Source organism: Saccopteryx leptura, chromosome 3, assembly GCF_036850995.1.
Source record: "Saccopteryx leptura isolate mSacLep1 chromosome 3, mSacLep1_pri_phased_curated, whole genome shotgun sequence".
Classification (NCBI taxonomy): domain Eukaryota; kingdom Metazoa; phylum Chordata; class Mammalia; order Chiroptera; family Emballonuridae; genus Saccopteryx; species Saccopteryx leptura.
In genome coordinates, this window is record NC_089505.1 from 118796176 (window position 1) to 118816435 (window position 20260).

Here is a 20260-nt window from a genome sequence, read left to right on the forward strand (position 1 = left end):
AATAGCCCAGTGTAGCTACTGCCTGGATCATCAAATGGAAAGAGTAGAAACCTGTTATCCAAGATGGACTCTCAAGTCAGGCAACTGAGACTGGGTAGCTAGCACTGGACATAGTTATCTGCCATCATCCCCATGGCTGCCCACTGCCAGTGAGTGGTCAGCATAAGAGTGTTTGGTCAGGCAGGTGCTCAAAGCTGCATATAAGTACTCCACTGCAGAAAGCTGTTTTGAGAAAATAAGATTCTAAAATTCAAGACTCTAGAATATCTCCATAACTTGACTCCTTTTATTTACACAAAGTCTCATATACCAGGTTCACCATCTTCCCAAATCCCCTGCCTTACACACACCCATCTCTGGGATGCCCGTGGTCCATACTACAGAATTGGGTCCAGTTGACAGCTCCAGCCTCTTCTACCTTACAGCAAATCAGCCTGGTTGGATTCCAGCAGAGCTCCTACACAGCCCCATGCCCAGCTTGATGGCTCCAAATATCAGAACACAATGATCCTGAGGCCTGAGATTCTAGGGAAATGTATGTGGCCTGTCCAGATAGAATAGCCATAGTGATGGCCAAGGGTTTGGAAGACAAATGGGTAATGTGTAGTTCCCACCCTTTCAGCTCTCAACTCTCCTCTCTTCCTGCCTTGGACTCAGTAGCTCTTTGATGACTGGTTACTCCCACCCTGGGGGCCATATGCTCTCTAGTAGGAGACATTAACCCAGAGCGAGGGCCTGAAGCTCACCCTGCAGTGGGATTTCTTGAGCTCTGTCTCATGGCCCAGGCAGCACTGCCACCTGTTGGCCATGGCTAGGAGTGCAGCCACACAGCACAGGACTCAGCTGTCAACAGTCCCTAGAGGTCCCAGAGAACTGACAATGCAAGTAGAGCTTGCAGAGGGGTCCATCAGCCCTGAGAATATCAGGGTTCAGCTCCCACTTACAGCTTTTCTAGCCATCTCCACTACCTGTCAAATTTTCAGAACTCATCACTATCCCCAAAGCCCCTTGATAACCACAGAATACCTACTACGTTCCATTGTGCAGCAGTGACCTGTAGAATAATAGATGATACAGCACTCCAAGGCTAAAGCCACTACTCCTGTCTGGAGAGAATCAAAGTGGGACTCCCTCGAGATGAGGGAGTTTGTTGTTTCAGTCAAATGGCCCCTTGCCCTGGTGCTGGTCTTAATCCTGACTTCACCTGTCCCAGCTCTCATAGGACACTGCTGTCTTCCTTCTGCTCCCCACTCCACCTGCCCATTCCATAGACACTTTGTAATTCTCCTGGATCCAGTGGCTTCCTGGCAAGGTGTGGGGGACCTGGGCAGGCCCACCACCTCTGTACTCTTAGTCCCCATCTGGCTTCTACGTCAGACACCCTGGCAGAGAGGTCAGAAAAGTCTCTGCATGAACTGCCAAGTGGGATCCACAGGGATGGTGCCTCATTGCTGTGGGGCTTTGCCCTTCCAGGGCCTTGGAGCAGAGATCTCTGTCCCAGCCTGATCCTACCCTCTGGCACCTCTTCACAAAGCTCAGTTTCCATTCAAGGAATCAGAGATCAATCCTGGGACTTGTTATCAACCTCCCACCCCCAGCAGCCTGCTACATTTGTCCAAATACAACCTCTGCAAGGCTCCCACAGACATGCCCAGGAACGCCCACCCCATAGGACCCTGGGGTATGCAGACCACCACAGTCCCCCAGGCAGGGGCCCAAGGGGACTCTACTTGGGGGACCACAAAGTCCCAAAGGGCTGAAAGGAGTTGAACCAGAAGAGGACCCCATCCATGGATACAGGTTATGAGGAGGTGTCAGGCATTTATTTCTGGAGAGGTGAGGTGGGTGGAACAAGGCTCAGCACAGTGGACACAGCTGCGCATGAAGTCGACACAGAGGCTCGTGTAGTAAGTAGGGTAGTCACGGAGATGACTGACATGTGCAGATGACACAAAGTCCACAGAGCGCACCAGGACCCGGTGTGCCAGGCGTGCTTCCACCATGCGTTCCACATCCCTAGCTAGGACCACCTCATCAGCCCTCGAGTAGAGGTAGAGCTCAGGCCAGCGAGAGGCTGCGTCCAGTAGCCTGTCATAGAAGTGGGTGTGGAAGAGGGCGGTGAGCGGAGCAAGCAGGACATGGAACAGGACTGCCACCAGGGCAAAGGCCACCAGGAGCAACAGGCGCAGCACGGCAGGCCGGTGCTCCAGGACAGCTGCCAGGGCCCGCAGAGCCCCCACCAGGTTGCTATCACCAGGACCGCTGTCAAAGATGGTGCCCACCACACGCAGGTGGCAGAAGCGCCGATGGGTCTGCAGGAGCTCCAGCACGTATCGGTACAGCATGACACCGGCGTTGCTGAAGACATGGAAGAGCAGTGGCTCCTTCTCAATCTCGTAATCAAAGAGGAGCTCAAGTAGCTTCTGGGCCAAAGTACGAAGTGAAGGGATGCCCAGGGACTCGGAGAAGAAGACCATGTGCCATGGGGCTGTGTATCGGATCACGATGCAGCCCTGAGGAGAGGAGAGAGGCCTGGTCGGTCCTCAGGGATGGGGTGGGTGGGTACAAGCTAAGGTTAGGGAGGTCCAGCAGCTCCAACTTCTGGAGGTCCAGAAGCCCGGCAGTGCTCCAGGCCTTACTGCAGCCTGGGCACCAGCTCATCACTCACAGACACGGTGCCTTCCAGAGAGGAAGGCTGAAGAATAATCACTTCACACTGGCCAAGCCCCCTCAGCCCAGGATAGTATGTGAGGCCTGGAGCCCAGAGCATGCTTTGGAGACATCTGGGCTGACCAGAAGGAAGTCTCCTCACTCTGGTCCACTTCCTGTCTCTCTCCCACCCGTGACCTTGCACCCTCTTCTGCTCAGCTCTGGCATATTCAAGGCCTTAATGCTTTGCTACACCCTGGGACAGCAACTCCCCTCTGCACTGTCTCTACCTCCCAGGCACAAGGAGGTACTCTCCCTCCCATAAGACCCAACACCAGAGACACAGCCTGCTTGCCCCAGCCTTTACCACTAGAGGTCACTTGTGAGCCGGACCCGCACCAAGTCAGTCTCTGGTCACTGCTACCTTCCCACAGGGCTCTGAAAGCAATCCGTATTTTCTGGCATCAGGCGCTAGCACCCAAATCTGTCTGGTTCCAAAGCCTGGGATCACTACTCCCACTTGCCCTGAAATTCCACATATAGTAAATGCTGTTCCTCAAATTTTAAAATCTGAGCCAAATTCTTTCATGGGTCAAGCTCAAAGTTTCCAGACAGATCCCCTTCTAGGCCAGAAAAGGTGGCCCAAGCCACCAAGCCTGAGTCCTAATCCCCTCTCATTAACTTGTTCTAGAGAAAGAGGGTCCTCTGCTAGGGGACTCAGAATCAGGCTGCCTCTAGGGTCAGACAGGGCTGGGTTCAAATCCTGGCACCACTTATTAACAGTATGAACAAAGAGCAACTTACTTCATCTTTCTGAGTCTGTCTTCATCCATCTCATAGGTTTATGGTGAAAATTAAATGAAAAAATGTATCTCAGCACCCAGTATAAAGTCAGGTAATAGTAGCAGTAATTAGTGATGGTAGGACTGATAACAAAGGCCCAGTACTTGAATGACCCACAGCCAAACAGGGATGGTTAGCCAAGGTCAACCCTGACTTCACCTCCCCAATCTGACTCCTGCCCCTACTGCTCCTGGCACTGCTCTTACCACGGTCCTGGAGGCCTAAGCACCCCTCCTGAGGCTGTGGAGGGGGTCACTGATGCCACCTGGCCCCTTTTCTCTGGACATTTCACAGAGTGCTCTGCTCTTACGCCCCAAGTAGGATGTGAAAGGTCTTCCCACCCATCCCCAACCCACACACAGCATTGCCCACAAATGCAAACTCGCTCCCGCCTCACTGCTACACATGGGACTCCTGGACTAAACAAAGTCAGTCCATCTCACATCCCACAGGTCTCCACCACTGCCTGGGGCATACGCTGCACCACGCACTGAGCACACAAAAAACCACAGCTGCCAACACACACCAACAAGCACATATACTATTGGCAAGCACGTATAGTACTTTCATGTTGCATCACCTTAAGTGAGAGTGTGCACATACACGCGCACACGTGCACACACACACTCCTCCCCAGGAGCAATCACATGCAAAACTAACGAATGGTTCAGACAGAACCTCAGCAGTTCCTGTGAAGGTACCATCTTCAAGGACACACACAGCATTCCCTCTAACTCCCCATCCCCAGTGAGTGCACACAGAGCTCACCCCGTGAAGGCCCACACAGACTGAGCTGCATCCAAGATGCCTAGCATCTCTGCTGCCACCTCTTCTGTCAGATGCTCCCAGAAGTCCCTGTGCCAAACACCTGGGTCTCACTGTCAGATCCCAATCTCTTCTCTCACCCTGAAGCCAACCATCTCTCCATCTTTGCACGTGCTCAGTCCCAGGACAAGACTCTGTGGTTACTCCTCACCAATCTCTCCTGTATTTTCAGTCCCTTCCTCTCTAGATTCCTGCACAGACGGATCTCATTATTAAAAGTAGCTTCTGTTTTATACCATGTTCCCCTATAACTCTATCCCACCTTCTCTGCAGCTTCCTAAACAAACTTTGATACCCAACCGGCTCTCCACCTCATCCCTTCCCACAGTTCCAATCTGATGACTGCACTGCTCTTCTGAAGGTCACCATATTCTCCCAAATGGTCAGATCGCATGATGCCTTTCAGTCCCCATTCTACTTCCCATCCAGAAACATTCAGGATCACACATTCCTAGATATATTCTCTGGAATGCCAGGCTTTTCAGTAAGTTATGAAAACAGAACTGTTCTAGATTGAAAGAGGGTCAAGGAACTAGATGCAATGGGTGATCTTGGATTGGATCTTGGTTTGGGCAAATCAGCTATAAAGGACACTTTGGGGACTATTAGAGAATCTGAATATGGACTGGAACTACTGTAGATGAGATATTAACATGGGAAGGTGGAGATCATGATCTGAAAAAAAGCAGGATATAAAATAGACCTCATTTAGGTAAAGATACACACACCAAGAAAAAGCTGAAATAAATATATACTAACATGTAAATGGAGGCAGGCAATCGCTAGGTGGTAAAAGATGGTGCTTTTATTTATTTTTTTAAATAATAAAGTATTAGGAGTTTGGGGTTAAGAAAAGTTTTTCTCCACACCTCCCCTTGTCCTCCCAACCACAGGTAAAGGCACTACCTTCCTTTCCAGATGACCCCTCCCTGGGCCCGCCACCGACTGAACCCTCCCTGGGCCCTGCCACCGCAAGCCCTCTGCCTTCCCTGGGCTTTGCTCCCTCCCTTTCTCCCCATGCCCTCTGCCTCAGTAACATCTTTCCTCCCACCCTCTGCAGTGGCCCGCTTCCCAAAGACTTTGTGGATTCACCACACTTTCCTGGGTATTCTTATCCCTCTTTGGCCATTCCTCCTTTCCTCATAGGACCCTCTTCATCTTCTGCTCCTTTAAGTTTGGCCTCCTTAGAGCTGTCTTAGGTCCTCTTCTCCTTGCCCTCTACACAATCCCTGGGGGACGCTCATCCACCCCAAGACCTATGGTGTCCCCTCCAGTATTCCTTGTCTCAAAAAACACCTCATTCTACCTAGGAACTGCCGCAGCCAGAACCCTGGCATTACCACGGACCCCTCCCTATCCCTGTGCCTACCTCACTAATCCTCCATTCTACCTCCCAACAAGCTCCTCAAGCTATCAACTTCCCTTCACCAGCACAACCAGCCCCAAGGCCCTGACCACTGCAACACACTCCTGGCTTCCAGTCCTGGCCCCTCCAGGCCTTCCCCTGCTCTGCAATGAAGGACTTGGGGAAGCACAAATCTAACCTCACACCCTGCTTAAATCCCCTAAGGACCTCCTCAACATCATCTCTTGACAGGTGCCCTTTATTTCATTCCCTGTTCTAGCCACACTCACCTCTTCCTATTCCCCCACCTGCCGTCATGGATCTGAGTCTGATGGTGAAGCCAAACAGGCCTAGCCCAGTCAGCAGAATTCAGAAGTAGCTGAAACCAGCTACAGAGTAAGGCAGTTTGGAAAGGTGATGCCAGAGGCCCAGCCTTCTTGGTTGCAGGAAGCCTCAAGCTCAGAACTAGCTTTTCTCCCACCTCTTCTCCCATTCCAGGGACATCCTGCCCCTCAGGCACAGTGCAGAAGTGGGTCAGTGGAGGGATTCTGCGGGGAGGTGGACACCAGCTGGCCTTTCTCCTATGGAACTCCTGTTCTTCCTCAGCCCAGAGCTCCCAGTTGGCATCCGGGGCTGTCTGTGCTGATGTCTCTTTGCTTTGGGAGGTCTGGCGTGAGGACGGCAGACAAGACCAGGACAGAGGCCAAAGATGTGAAGGGGGCTTTCAAAATATAACCAGGCCCTCCTAAGGCTCTCTCCAGTTACCACAACCTCTGACCCAACCTCAGGGCAGCCTGAGAAGAAGCAAGGACACCATAAGCCTGAATCTCTTTTCCAAGAGGCCCTTCTACTCTGAGAAAGCGAAGGTGCCATAGTCACCCTCAGACAGGACCTCACCTGGTCAGAAAAGGAGGAAGTCCTGGGAGTACAGACTATGCCCAGCACACCCGGCCCAGGTCCCTGCAGCCCAGAAAGGCAGTATCCAGCCAAGAGCAACTAGAGGTCTGGGCCGACTCCACAGCTGGGAGCACCACAGGGCTGGACTGCCACTGCAGGGTGTAAGGAGGAAGGAAGGGAAGCAGGGCAGGAGGTTGAAGGGGACAGACCAGGCCAAAGAGCTGGCAGCATAAGGGGATAACTCTGCCGAAGTCCCCATGACCCCAGTGTCTTCCTCACAGGTCATTCTTGGAGCCATTCCCAGGCCTGCCTCCACTGCAGCCCAGAGATGAAGGCAGCCAAGGCTCAGAGCACTGCCCCCCAGAAGTCACAGGTGGCTGGGCCCCAGCGCTCTGGGTGTCTGCAGCCTGTGGTACTCACCCTTTTGTGGTAGATGGCGCTGTATTTGGCAAGGTTCTTGTCAGAGCAGCCACCCCAGCCCAAAAGAATCACCAAAGGTTGTCGAGTCCCCGCCTCCTTCGCACCTTGACTTGGGCTGCTCTCTGAAACAGACAGGTGAGACTGTCAGCACTGCAGCTGGGGTGTGGGGTGGGATGACTGGCCAATCCAGAATAGTACCACTCTAGGTGCAGACAGGGACCGAGGCGTACCAGGCCCATGCATCTGGCCAGCCCTGTGCCCCAGGTTCCCTAGGGGCTCCTTCCTCTGTCCTCTGCTTCAGGTAGTTGTTAGGCCTCTCGGGAGGAAGGCACTCCAGGGTCATTGGAAAAACTCACATGAGGGTACCCTGGTGAGAAAAAATGAATACTTGCTCCATGCAATTTCACCTTCTAATCCAGGGGTCAGTAAACTACAAGCCATGGGCCAAAGCCAGCCATGGTCTGTCTTTGTATGACCTGTGAGCTATAAAAACGTGTTCACATGTTTAAATGGTTGAAAAAATCAAAAGAAGAAGAATAGCCTGACCAGGCAGTGGCACAATGGATAGAGCATTGGACTGGGATGCAGAGGACCCAGGTTTGAAACCCCAAGGTCTCCAGTTTGAGCGCGGGCTCATCTGGTTTGAGCAAGGGTCACTAGCTTGGTCCCAAGGTCGCTGGCTTGAGCAAGGGGTTACTCGGTCTGCTGAAGCCCCCGGTCAAGGCACGTATGAGAAAGCAACCAATGAACAACTAAGGTGCCGCAATGAAGAATTGATGCTTCTCATCTCTCTCCCTTCCTGTCTGTCCCTCTCTGTCTCTCTCTGTCAAGAAAAAAAAAAAAAAAAAGACTATTTTGTGACACATGAAAATTTTAAGAAATTTAAATTTGAGTGATGACAAGTAAAAGTTTTATTGGAACACAGCTGCGTTCATTTACTTCTTGTGTATGGCCGTGTTTGTGCTAAAAGAGAGTTGGGTGGTTGCAACACAGACCACATGGTTCACAAAGCATAAAATACTGGCCCTTAACAGAAAAGTTTACCAGCCCCTGCTCTAATTCTACAAACAGATGAAAAAAGAGGGTCTTAAAAAGAGAAATGGAAAGGACAGTGTAAGCAGAGAAGCGGAGCAGAAGGATTCCGAGGCCCATACCAAACTCCCCACCTTGTCCTGCCAGAGAATAATATTAGCTAATATTTACTGAGGTTTAACTCTCATAACAACACTCTGAGGAGTATTATTACAGATGAGGAAACTGAGACACAGAGTGGTTAAGGTACTTGCCAAAGGTCACAGGAACCCCTGCCCCCCATCCTAACCCACTTGATACCAGCTGTGCCACTAGCCCTGTCCACAACTAGAAGTGTGTCTCCTCCCATGAGGTGCTGAGGCACAAGCCAGCTATCTGCTGTGTGCTATTGAAGAGGCCTCCCTGAAACCTTGTGGGTCAGACCCCATCCCATTTCCCCTGCCCAGTGAGTATCCACCCCACAGGGGGACTTCTGTGCGGGGACTGTCTGTTGCTAGTTCTCTGCCCTCCTGAAAGAGCTGGGGCGTGCCCTTCCAAGGATCAAGCCACTTGGCTATGCTCAACTGCCACCCTGAGATTTATGGAGGCTGGTGGTGACCTGGCAACAGTAAATTTCAAGGCTAGTTAAGAGAATGGTAAATATAAATCACTAACCTTTGGACAAAAGGAAGACAACAATTTCCTGTGGAAATTAATGTGATTGAAAAGTTCACTGCTCCTGCTCTCCAGCAGTGGCGACTCCAGCCTTTGGAGATGAACTGCCTGCACCCCCGGGGATCCCAGGCTGGGCTATAACTCGGCCTGCAGCAGGAGCTGCCAGCACCTCGGTCCCTTGCTCACGCCTGCCAGGCCTCCCAGGTTTTCCTGGCACTGGCCTCTGCCTCTGATGGGGGAGCAGTGAGAGCCCGCAGGTCTAACTCGGGGCACTCCAAATACGCTCACCCCTTTTTCGGCTTGGTGTCCCCTGTCCTCTGTCAGAGCAGCTCTTCACCTGCACTGGCCTTTCTGGTAGAGGCTGTATCTGGGCCTCACTGGCCCAGCCCAAGCTTGCCAGGGATGACTACCCAGGACTGCAGCAGCCTGAGTGATCATCGACAGCTACAATTTGGATCTGCCTTTGAATCTCTGAAATCCAGCAGCTGGATTCCTGAGACCTGCCCTAGGGAGGCTCCTTCAACTCTGTACAGCTGTCTGAGCAAAGGTTCTCCTCCCCCGGCCTATACGGGTCCAATCTAGGAGTGTTTCTATTTAGAGATCAGTCTCAGAGGGTGTGACACCTTACCCAAGGCAACCAGGTAAGTAAGTGATGGTGTTAGGATTCAAAGGCCTAAGCAGATTCCATGGGCCACCACCAAGAGACCAGCAAAGGGCTTTGGAATTTATCTCAAATACAGAGCAGGCAGCCAAGAGAAGTCATACCCTATGGTGGCTGCCGGAACTTAAGGCCATCCCAACCAGCAGAGATGATACATTCCCAGTAGGGAAAGGTTCTGCCCTTTTCCCACGGCTGGGATTTCTAACTCCATTATTTTACCCCACTGCAGGTTTCTAGCACCCGGGGCTTCCCCAGCTCAGGTAGGAATGACTCTTCCCCAGATATGCATCTCCATGAAGAAACTCGGCACACGAACTCCCTGAACGCACTGCCTACTCCCAGAGCCCAAGCTTTCCATCATGTTTCTAAAGGGAGGAAACTGGTCCCCCCACTCCTGCCAGTTATTCACAGCTGCCCGCTAAGCCACAGGTGCTCTGCACCTGTGGGCAGCTCCCACTCCCTGACATAGCCTCCCCCAGCGCCCTACTTTCCATGCCCACTGCTAACTCAGAGCCTTTGTCATGACCTCCTTCCAGGGGAGTCACGCTGCCCTTCTGAGTCTATACATGAAGTGCCACGAGCCAGAAAAGTCCCAGGTGCTCTGGGAGCATGGCTGAAGCATGATGGTGACCGGGAAAAGCCTCCCAAAAGAAGACACGTTTGCAGCTCCAGCCTGGAAGGACCAGCAGGCGCACGCCGGGGCAGAGGGCAGGCGCAGGGGCAGAAGGCTATGGAGTCGAGTTGTAGTTGGTCCGGGGCCCAGCAAACAGTCCTGGGAGGTTGGTGCCTGGTGAGGGAGCACCATTGGTGAGGAAAGCTGCCAAACATGGGACTGGGGCCCAATCCTGCAGGGCCTTCAGGCCATGCTGAGGAGTCCAGCGGGCTCCGGGAAGGCAGGAACCCGGAACGTCGTGTCCGTTGCCCAGCCCCAGCGCCCAGCACTGTAGCTGGCACATTCAGACACTCATGAGCTGCATGAATGAACACGTGGCTAGGAAGTGAAGGATGGATCCAAGGAGAAAGAGCTGGCATTCTTCTTGTTACCCATTGCCCTTTCCAGAGTCATAAAAGTAATTGCTATGGCTATTGTTATTTATGGCCACATCGGGATCATGATTCCTACACCCTCTTGTAAAACCCTCGTTCCTTTTGGCTCATTCCACTGGCCTGTATCATCCTCTCCACCCCCTCTGCTGACATCTCTCTGCCTCTGGCCACTGCCCCTGAGGCACTGAAGATAGGCACTGGCTCAGTCTCCCAATTACACCCCAAGACCTACCATGACGTCCCTTGTTCCTAAACCATCATAAAACTCTGAATTCCATATCTCCTTACAGCTCCTACCCTCCCCCTCTTTCCCATTACCAAGAAAAACAATAACAGCAAAAACAGCATTATGTGTCAGGCACTATTCTAAGCACTTTATATATCAACTCAGTCTTCACAACAATCCCATGAACAAGGAATTGTTATTATTCTCATTTTATGGAAGAAAAACTAAGCCACAGAGATAGTAAATAACCTGCTTGAGATTACGTAACTAAGTAGTAAAGCTGGAATCCAAACCCTAGTGGTCTAGAGACCAGCTTGTAACCACTTTCCCAGCCGACCCCCTGGGTAACAAAACCTAAGCCCCAGTTTTTTTTTTTATTGAATTTACTGGGGTGACACTGGTTAATGAAATTACATAGGTTTCAGGTATACAATTCTATGACACATCATCTGTATATTGTATTGTGTGTTCATCATGCCAAATCTCCATACTCTTTGTGTCTATGAGTTTCCATGGCCCTAATCTTAACCAAATCTCTATTGCCTCAGCTCCAAACCTGTACACACGGCTGCCTCTGTACATCAACAGATCCAACACTTTGACCTCTCTGCCTGTTCTTCCTCAAGGAACGGGTTGCACCTGCCAGAAACCTCAACATTTGCTGCCTCAACTGCCCCGATCCATCCTAGGAGTTAGCTACTACTACTAGCTATTGCCCCCATTTTACAGATGTGAAAACTAAAGCACTGAGAGGGTAAGTCCCTTTCCCCAAGAACATGTAGCCTGGAAGCGGCAGAGCCAGCATCCATCTCTGGACCACCACACCACACTGCCTCCACCTCCAGGACCTCACACATGCCCCTTACACCCCGGCTGCTGCTGGTGCTCTGTGTTTATGCTTTACTAATGCCCACTTCACCTTCTAAGTCAGCGCACTGTTCGCTTCCAGGAAGCCCCCATTGATGCCCTCCCCTTCTCACCCCCACCCCAAATCACCAGCCGGGGTTAGATGCCCCTCCTCTGCACTGCCACAGCACCCATCTATACCACTGCACTTGTCACACTGCCCTGCAAGTGTCCATCAGGAACAGGCGGGAAACTACTGTAGCATAAGGCAAGAGATGGCAAAGACCTGAACCAGAGCAGTGGGAGACAGGTGGGAAGGGGGAGGGAAGTGGTAGAGAGAAGAGAGTCACAACAATTTTGGAACATGTATCAAAAGTCTCAAAAACATGCAATCTTTGATTTACTAATCCCACTTCTAAGAAAGAAGAATTAAAGTGGTGGAGGGATAGAACAAGAAAGGACAATAAAAATCCCACTCATTGACATAGAGAACAGGGTGGTGATGGCTGGGAGGGGGCAGTGGAGGAGGGCATAGGGAGCATAAATGGTGATGGACTAAAACTTGACTTGGAGGGTGAACACACAATATGGTGCACAGAGATGTGTTGCAGAATTGGGCACCTGGGACCTATATAATTATGTTAACTAGTGTCACCCTAATAAACTCAATTTTTTAAAAAACAAACATTGATCAAACTTATTAAACAACAGAGTTGCTGAAATGAAAAATAAAAGATTGCAAAATCAAAAAACTTAAAAAATAAAAATGTTTTATAGTGTGGATATAGTCAATAATACATTAAGCAGATCATAGACACAAATGTAAGACATAAGACTCTTAGAATAAAACACAGGAGTAAGTGATGGGGCCAACTTGGACTTGGGGAACATGTTAAGGACACTACTCTTTTAGGGATTCTTGCTGTATTGGCCAAGAGTTTGCTTAAAGGCTTTTAATCACTGTAAAAAAAATAGAGGACTGGATGAAGAAGATGGGGCACATATACACCATGGTATATTATTCAGCTAGGAGAAATGGTGACATTGGATCACTTATAGAGGAATGGTGGAGTCGTGGTAGCATTGTGCGGGGTGAAATAAGCGAATCAGAAAAAAACAGGAACTGCAGGATTCCATACATTGGTGGGACATAAAAGCGAGACTAAGAGGCATGGACAGGAGTGTGGTGGCTATGGGGGGGTGGGGGGAGGGAAGGAGGGAGAGGGGGAGGGGGAGGGGGAGGGGTACAGAGAGAACTGGATGGAGGGTGGCGGAGGATGATCTCTCTTCGGGTGATGGGTATGCAACAGAACTAAATGACAAGATAACCTGGAAATGTTTTCTTTGAATGTATGTACCCTGATTTATTGATGTCACCCCATTAAAATAAAAATTTATTAAAAAAAACACAAAAAAAAAACACAGGAGTAAATCTGTGACCTTGGATGAGGCAATGGTTTCTTAGATATGACCAAAAATATAAGGAATAAAAGAAAAGGTAGCCTGACCAGACAGTAGCGCAGTGGATAGTGTCGAACTGGGACATGGAGGACCCAGATTCGAAACTCCAGGGTTGCCAGCTTGAGCGCGGGCTCATCCGGCTTGAGCACAGGCTCACCAGCTTGAGCACGGGGTCACTAGCTTGAGCGTGGGATCATAGACATGATCTCATGGTCACTGGCTCAAGCCCAAAGGTCACTGACTTGGACCCAAGGTCGCTGGCTTGAGCAAGGGGTCACTCACTCTGCTGCAGCCCCTCAGTCAAGGCACATATGAGAAAGCAGTCAATGAACAACTAAGGTGCTGCAATGAAGAATTGATGCTTCTCATCTCTCTCCCTTCCTGCCTGTATGTCCCTCTCTCTGTCTCCCTGTCTCTGTCAAAAATAAATAAAATTTTTTAAAAAAAGAAAAGGTGGATAAATTGGGACTTCATCAAAATTAAAAACTTTTTACTTCAAAGGGCACCATAAAAAAAGTGAAAACAAATCCACAGAATGGGAGAAAATATTTGCAAACCATATATCTGATAAGGGGTTTGTATCTGGGATATATTAAAAACTCTCGACAATTCAACAATAAAAAGACAACCCAGTTTTTTAAATATGATTTTATTTGAGCCAAACTGATGACAATGCTGGAAAGCAAGGCCTCAAATGCTCCCACAAATAACCTGATTTCTAAGAGCGCAAATGATCTGAAGAGACATTTCTCTAAAGAAGATACATCAGCGGCCAATAAGCACATGATAAGTTGTTCAACATCACAGGCATTAGAAAAATGAAAATCAAAACCACAGTGAGAGACCACTAGAATGATTATAATCAAAAAGTCAGATAGTAACTAGTGCTGGAGAGATGGGGAGAGATCAGAACCCTCACCTGTGGCTGCTGAGAATGTAAAAAGGTACAGCTCCTTCGAAAAACACTTTGGCAGTTCCTCAAAAAAAGTCAACATAGAGTTACCATTTGACCCAGCACTTCCACTCCTAGGTATATACCCCCAAGAAAAGTGAACACATATGTCCAAAACAACCTGTACACAAATGTTCCTAACAGCGTAATTCATAATAGCCAAAAAGAGAAGCAATTCAAATAAATGCCTATCACCTATAAATGGATAAACAAGATGCGATATACCCATACAATAAAATACCATTTGGTCATAAAAGGAATGAAGCACTGATGCTACAACATGGATGAACCTTGAAAACATATGCTAAGTGAAAAAAGCCAGCCACAAAAACCCATATATTGTATAACTCGTTTTATATGAAATGTCCAGAACAGGAAAATCCATAGATAGTAAGTAGATCAGTGCTGGCTGGGAGCTGAGAGGAAGGGGTGGGAGCTCTAATGGGTACAGGTTTTCGTGTCGAGTGGTGAAAATGTTCTGGAATTAGACAGCGGTGATGGTTGCACAATCGCGTGAATATACTAAAGACCAATGAATTGTACATTTTCAAAGGGTAAATTTTATGGTATGTAAATTATATCTCATAATTGCTAGTATTAAAAAAAATAATACATTAAGTGAAAAAGCAAGTGAAAAGCAGTATGAACAACAGAATACACACACACACACACAAACATTTATATACATAAGAATTACATCAAATATTTTTTTTTTTTTTTTTTTTTTTTTTTTTTTTTTTTGTATTTTTCTGAAGCTGGAAACAGGGAGAGACAGTCAGACAGACTCCCGCATGCGCCCGACCGGAATCCACCCGGCACGCCCACCAGGGGCGATGCTCTGCCCACCAGGGGGCGATGCTCTGCCCCTCCGGGGTGTCGCTCTGCCACGACCAGAGCCACTCTAGCGCCTGGGGCAGAGGCCAAGGAGCCATCCCCAGCGCCCGGGACACCCTTGCTCCAATGGAGCCTCGGCTGCGGGAGGGGAAGAGAGAGACAGAGAGGAAGGAGGGGGTGGGGGTGGAGAAGCAAATGGGCGCTTCTCCTATGTGCCCTGGCCGGGAATCAAACCCGGGTCCCCCGCACGCCAGGTCGACGCTCTACCACTGAGCCAACCGGCCAGGGCCTACATCAAATATTATAGCAATTATTCCTGGGGTTAGAGGCAAACTGTTTTTCTGTGATATTTTTTACCCATTTTTTAAAATCAATATGTATCACTTTTTAAATAAGAGTTAAAATATTATATTTTTAAAAAGGAGGGAAGGGTGCTCCAGAAAGTCAAAAAGGTTGCGAAGTCAAAGAGGCCATATATGGATGCCCAGAAGCCCCTTGGAAAGGCAGAAGTATTCCTTTCAACCCTGGCACTTTCTGACGACCCCACAAAACAATTCAATCTCACAGGCTCCCTGTTCTCTAGAATTTCTCAACAAAATAATACTGACACCAATAATATAAGAATTACGGATACATATATTGTACAACAGTTCAAGTCATAAGACTGCAGCATAAATTAGATTGCGTATACCCCCGGGGCACACAGAGCTGACCAAGGCAAAGGCTGACAGTGTGTAAGAGTCTGTGGCACAATATGTGCTTTTTATCTGTAAGCCAGAATCAAAATACAAAGAACCTATGTTTTCTTTTTAAAATGTGAAGAATAAAAAGAGACTCAAATTCCTCTACTCCCCAGAAATATTTTCTAGAGTCTTACAGTTCCTATATTTAAACCAAATTATTTTTTAACCAAATTATTTTAAATCTACTTTTGTGGGGTTTTTTTTACTTTTCTTAAATGTCTAATTTTTTTTTTTTTTTTTTTACTTTTTAAAAACTTTATTGATTGATTTTTAGAGAGAGAGGAGAGAAACAGCAATTTGTTGTTCCACTTATCCAAGCATTCACTGGTTGGTTCCTGTATGTGCCCTGACCGGGGATCAACCCGCAACCTTGGCATACTAGGATGACGTTCTATCCCAGTGTTTTTCAACTGCCGGTCTGCCAGAAGTTTCATGCTGGCCCACGAAAGAGTTAACAACCTGATATTGTATAATTATAGATATTAGTTGAATTCACTTATGCTTACGGTGATTTCTGCATAGTGGTCCCTGAAATAATTCCATTTTCACTGGTCCCCAAGTGTAAAACAGTTGAAAACCACTGCTCTATCCAACGGAACTACACAGCCAGGGCTATTTTTTACTTTTGAAATAAGAGCATAGGAGAGTAGCACAGTACCTAAGAGTACATGCTGTATAAAACCATAACTGGGTTCAAATCTCTGGCTCTGCCACTAGTAACTATGAAACAGATCTTGAGCAAATTATCTAAGCTTCAACTAATTTTCTTATCTGTTAAATAGGAATAATAATACAAAGAATTCAATAAGATAATGACTATAAAGGGCTTAGCAGGGTACCTGGCATAAAGAAAGAGTTCAGTAAATTGAAGTTGTTATTATTACTTCACAAGGAATGTATGCTCACTGTAGAAAAGGAGAAACTGAATATCTAAAAAAATTGGATTCATACTGTTTTGTAATCTGCTTTCTTCAATTTAGCAATACATTGTGAACATCTCTTCTGTCAGTTTACATATTCCTACACCATTCTTTTTAGTGGCTGCAGAGCAGCTATAGAATATTTCATAATTTATAGTGACCAATCTGCCATTGTTAGACATGATATTTCCAATTTTTTGCTTTTATTAAAATACTTTAATGTCTTCCCTTGTTTATGACCTTAATTGTTTCCTAGAAATGGAACTGTATTCAAGCAACACTTCCTAATGGCAACTGAAATCTGCATGCAAAAGTTTAAGAATGAGGTTCCTGAGTTGAAAGCTGAAATAACCTGGGACAAAGCATTCCCCCAAGGAAATGAGATGGGAGCAGGGCATTAGGCGCAGGAGGGGATCACTGGGCAGGGAAGAAGAGTGGGTGGGTTGGAGGGAGGTTTCAGGTTAAAGGAACAGCTTCAGCAACGGACCAGACTGCAAGAGCAGCCACAGATCACGGATACTGGTGGTGGGATTCCCAGGAGAGAGCTCCCACACCGCCCTGCCCAGCCTGGGTTCTGAAGGACCCCAGATCTGCAGCTGCCTTCCAGCTAACTGACGTGCCAGCAGCAGCTGCTCACCTCCATGTCAACTCACAGCAGTGCTGGGCTCTGTGCTGATGTTCAAATATGGGGGGAAAGCAATTCCAGAAACTAAATATGACTGTCCTGCATACTTCTCCACCATTAAACAGTAAATGCAACAGAAGGACAATCTCCAGGGTCCCCAAAGACTGTCACTGTGTGAAGCAATGTCACCCTGGAAGGGAGCTCTCTGCAGATGGGAAGCAAAGATTCAGGAGATCACAGTGCTGTCACCTCTCTCTGAGGGTCCTACAACCTCTTGCTCAATCTGGGGTATGCTCTTTGAGGGAAAGGCATGATGAACAAAAGCCAGTCCACAGGAGCGACCAAAAGGAGGTTATTGGAACTAAATCAGAGGAGGGGCAGCTGAAGGTACTTATCTTGGAGAAGAGAGATTTGAGGAAGGCATGAATTTGTCTTCTTGAGAGAAGAAGAGAGATTACTGTTGTACCCACAACGACCCTGTAGCCCTCCAGTTACCACATCATTGTGAAACCAGCTGCTTATAACCTCACCCTTTTCCAAAACCACAGCTCCCTGAAGGGAGCCTGTGTGTGAGTCATTTCGGAGGCACCAGCGACTAACCCATGGCCAGGACAGAGCAAATGCTGAACTGAAAGAGGAAATGGCAGGAAGAACTATTGTGGCTCAAGAAAGAGAAGTGCTTTCTAACAATCCCAGTTGCTTCCAATAGGCCAGGATGTTTGGGAAGAAACATCCTGTCAGGGAAGATTCTGGTAGCAACAGAATGCCCTTGTGTTAGTAGACGGATGCAGAACAAAATGGACTCCTGAGATTTCTTCCGATTCTAAGACCCAGTCTCCTCAAGCAGTGAGGGAGCCACAAACAGAGAAAACATACCAACAATGTGCTAGGCACACACATCCAGCCACTGCCTTGTTAACCCTCACAATCCCGGGAATAGACAGTGTGTGTGTGTGTGAGAGAGAGAGAGAGAGTGTGTGTGTGTGACAGAGAGAAGAACAGACAGAGTAGAAGGGAGAGAGATAAAAAGCATCAATTCTTTGTTGCAGCACCTTAATTTCTCAGTGATTGCTTTCTCTTATGTGCCTTGACCGGGGGGCTATAGCAGACCAAGTGACCCCTTGCTCAAACCAGCGACCTTGGGTTTAAGCTGGTAAGCTTTGTTCAAACCAGATGAGCCCGTGCTCAAACTGGCGACCTTGGGGTTTCGAACCTGGGTCCTCCGTGTCCCAGTCCAACACTTTAACCACTGTGCCACAGGCACTATTATAACTCCCATTTCACTGTGGAGAAATCTGAGGCTCGGAGTGGTTCAACAACTTGACAAGCCATAGAAGCAGTAGGAGTAAATTTGAAATACAAACCAAAACCACCAGGCTGCCCACCTGGGCTGAGAGAGAACTTCTGCCCTCCTGGCCATACAGAAGGCAGCTCCAGCCCTTTGCAGCTGAAGACTCTCCAAGGACAGAAATATTAACTGGTTTCATCTCCCGCTGATGCCAAAACTTCCCAGAAGTACTTTTACATCTATTAGTTCAAGAGCACTAAGCCAACAGATCAGGTTTCCCTGAGCCCAGCTCTAGGGAAATATAGCTGGTCTAGAGACATCTGTCCTGTGGGAGCCCAGAGGCTGCCCTCCCCTCATAGATCCCAACCAAGGAACACAGATGCTATGTGAGGGGTCTAGGAAGGCCCTCCTGCAGGAGGTGACATCTGAGCTAAGCCTTCAATGATGAGCCAGACAAGCACAGGGGCAGTGTGGGGCAGCAGAGGGGAAAGGGCATTCCAGACAGAGGAAACAGCAGGAGCAAAGGCAGAGAAGCAAAAAATGTGTGGAGAATCACAAGCAGTTTGTTTGCCAGACCATAAAATTCAAATTGAACAGTGGAAGGACATAGTGACCAAAGAGGTAAGCAGAGGCTGATAAATTATGAAGGACTTTGAAAGCCATGTTAAGGAATCTGGACTTGATTTATCCTGAGGGCAATAAGGAGCCACTGAAGGGTTTTATGCAGAGCAGTGATAAGATGGAACCTTTGCATTAGGAAGATCACTGTGTTAGCAATATGAGGCTGAGCTGCGGGCAGTGAGACTGGCGGCGTGAAGGCGATGTGGAGTAATGCAGGGGACAGACTTGCTGGGCTTGGGCTGACGTTGCACTTTAAGGCTCCTCTACCCTAATTCCCCATCAGGGCTCAACTTCCCATTCTCTGGGCCTCCAATCCTACTCACACTGCTAGGGATCCAGGCCTGCTCTACAGGCTACCAATTTTAGGGAGCCTCCCACACACTTTTCTTTAATTATATGACTAGGGAGGAAAATAATGCTAATCACTAAACTCACTCCATGCCATTCACTACGCTGGGTCCTTGACACAAAACCATCTCAGTTGTCCAACCAACAACCCTGTGTGGGAAGTTACTATTGATACCCCCGTTTTGCAGATGAGAAACAAGTTCAGAGGGAGTTGCCTGCCAAAGGTCATCTAGCTACAAAAGGGAGGAGTCAGGATGTGAAACGACTTCTACCGACAGCAGGGACTGCTCTGTTTACCACAGCTATGGCGAGAGGAGAGGATAGAGAAATAAGGGTTGTGTGTCCCGGGCTTCGGCGAAGACCCCAGGAAAAGAGTGGGACCTCTAGCCGCGACCGCCGAAGAGGGGCTAGAAGTGGGAAGCCCGACCGCAAACAAAGGAATCAGGAGGAACCCTGCCCTCCCCAACCTTCAGCTACCAGGAGAAAAACGAGGGCATGGACTTAAAGACTCCAATTGAAAAGAAATTTTAAAAGGGGGCCCAAACAGAGTAGAGGACTAAGGGGCTCCAACAGGTTGAAGCACTCTGGGGCGGGGCTTACAAGGGGGAGGGGCTCTCTGGGTCAGTCGAAGTCTAAGACCTGCAGGACCCTGTGAGGGGGCTGGCAGTGAGAGGGCGGGGCCGCGAGGGGGCGGAGCCACAGCTGCGCTAGCGACCCAGGCTCGTTAGATCACCTCCCGCGACTGGACCCAACCCTCGTTCCATACCCCGGCTCCGGCAGGGCTGATCCGGGATCTCGATGGTGTAGTCCAGCTCAGCCGAGGGCATGGTGAAGGTGCCAGCCCTCAGCACGGGCCTCCCGCCGGAACTCCCGCTCGCGCACTCGCGCCTCACCCGGGTACCTCCTAGGCACCGCCCAATCAGCACCCACCTCCCCCCGACGCTGCCCAATCCCTGAGCGCGCTCTGTGACCTCCCACCCTAGCAACTACTGAGTCTTTCCGAGGCTCTCCCCGCACCCCACT

At 48.9% G+C, this 20260-nt stretch overlaps 1 protein-coding gene across 1 annotated transcript; it reads right to left on the minus strand.

Annotated features, from left to right (window-relative positions):
- Positions 1 to 287: 287 nt before the first annotated feature.
- Positions 288 to 20166, minus strand: TMEM53 (transmembrane protein 53). The gene is made up of 3 exons (XM_066376183.1): positions 20004 to 20166; positions 6980 to 7101; positions 288 to 2513 (listed from the first exon to the last, which is right to left on the minus strand). The coding sequence occupies exons 1-3, from the start codon at positions 20062 to 20064 to the stop codon at positions 1815 to 1817; spliced, it is 882 nt and encodes a 293-aa protein (XP_066232280.1). The 5' UTR covers positions 20065 to 20166; the 3' UTR covers positions 288 to 1814.
- Positions 20167 to 20260: the final 94 nt, after the last annotated feature.

Excerpts from the sequence above, each read along its gene's own strand:
- TMEM53 (XM_066376183.1), bottom strand. The coding sequence starts at position 20,064 with ATGCCCTCGGCTGAGCTGGACTACACCATCGAGATCCCGGATCAGCCC. Across the intron at positions 7,102-20,003 it reads TCAGCCCTGCCGGAGCCGGG|AGAGCAGCCCAAGTCAAGGT; the intron begins GTATGGAACGAG and ends TGTCTGTTTCAG. Across the intron at positions 2,514-6,979 it reads GCGCCATCTACCACAAAAGG|GGCTGCATCGTGATCCGATA; the intron begins GTGAGTACCACA and ends TCCTCTCCTCAG.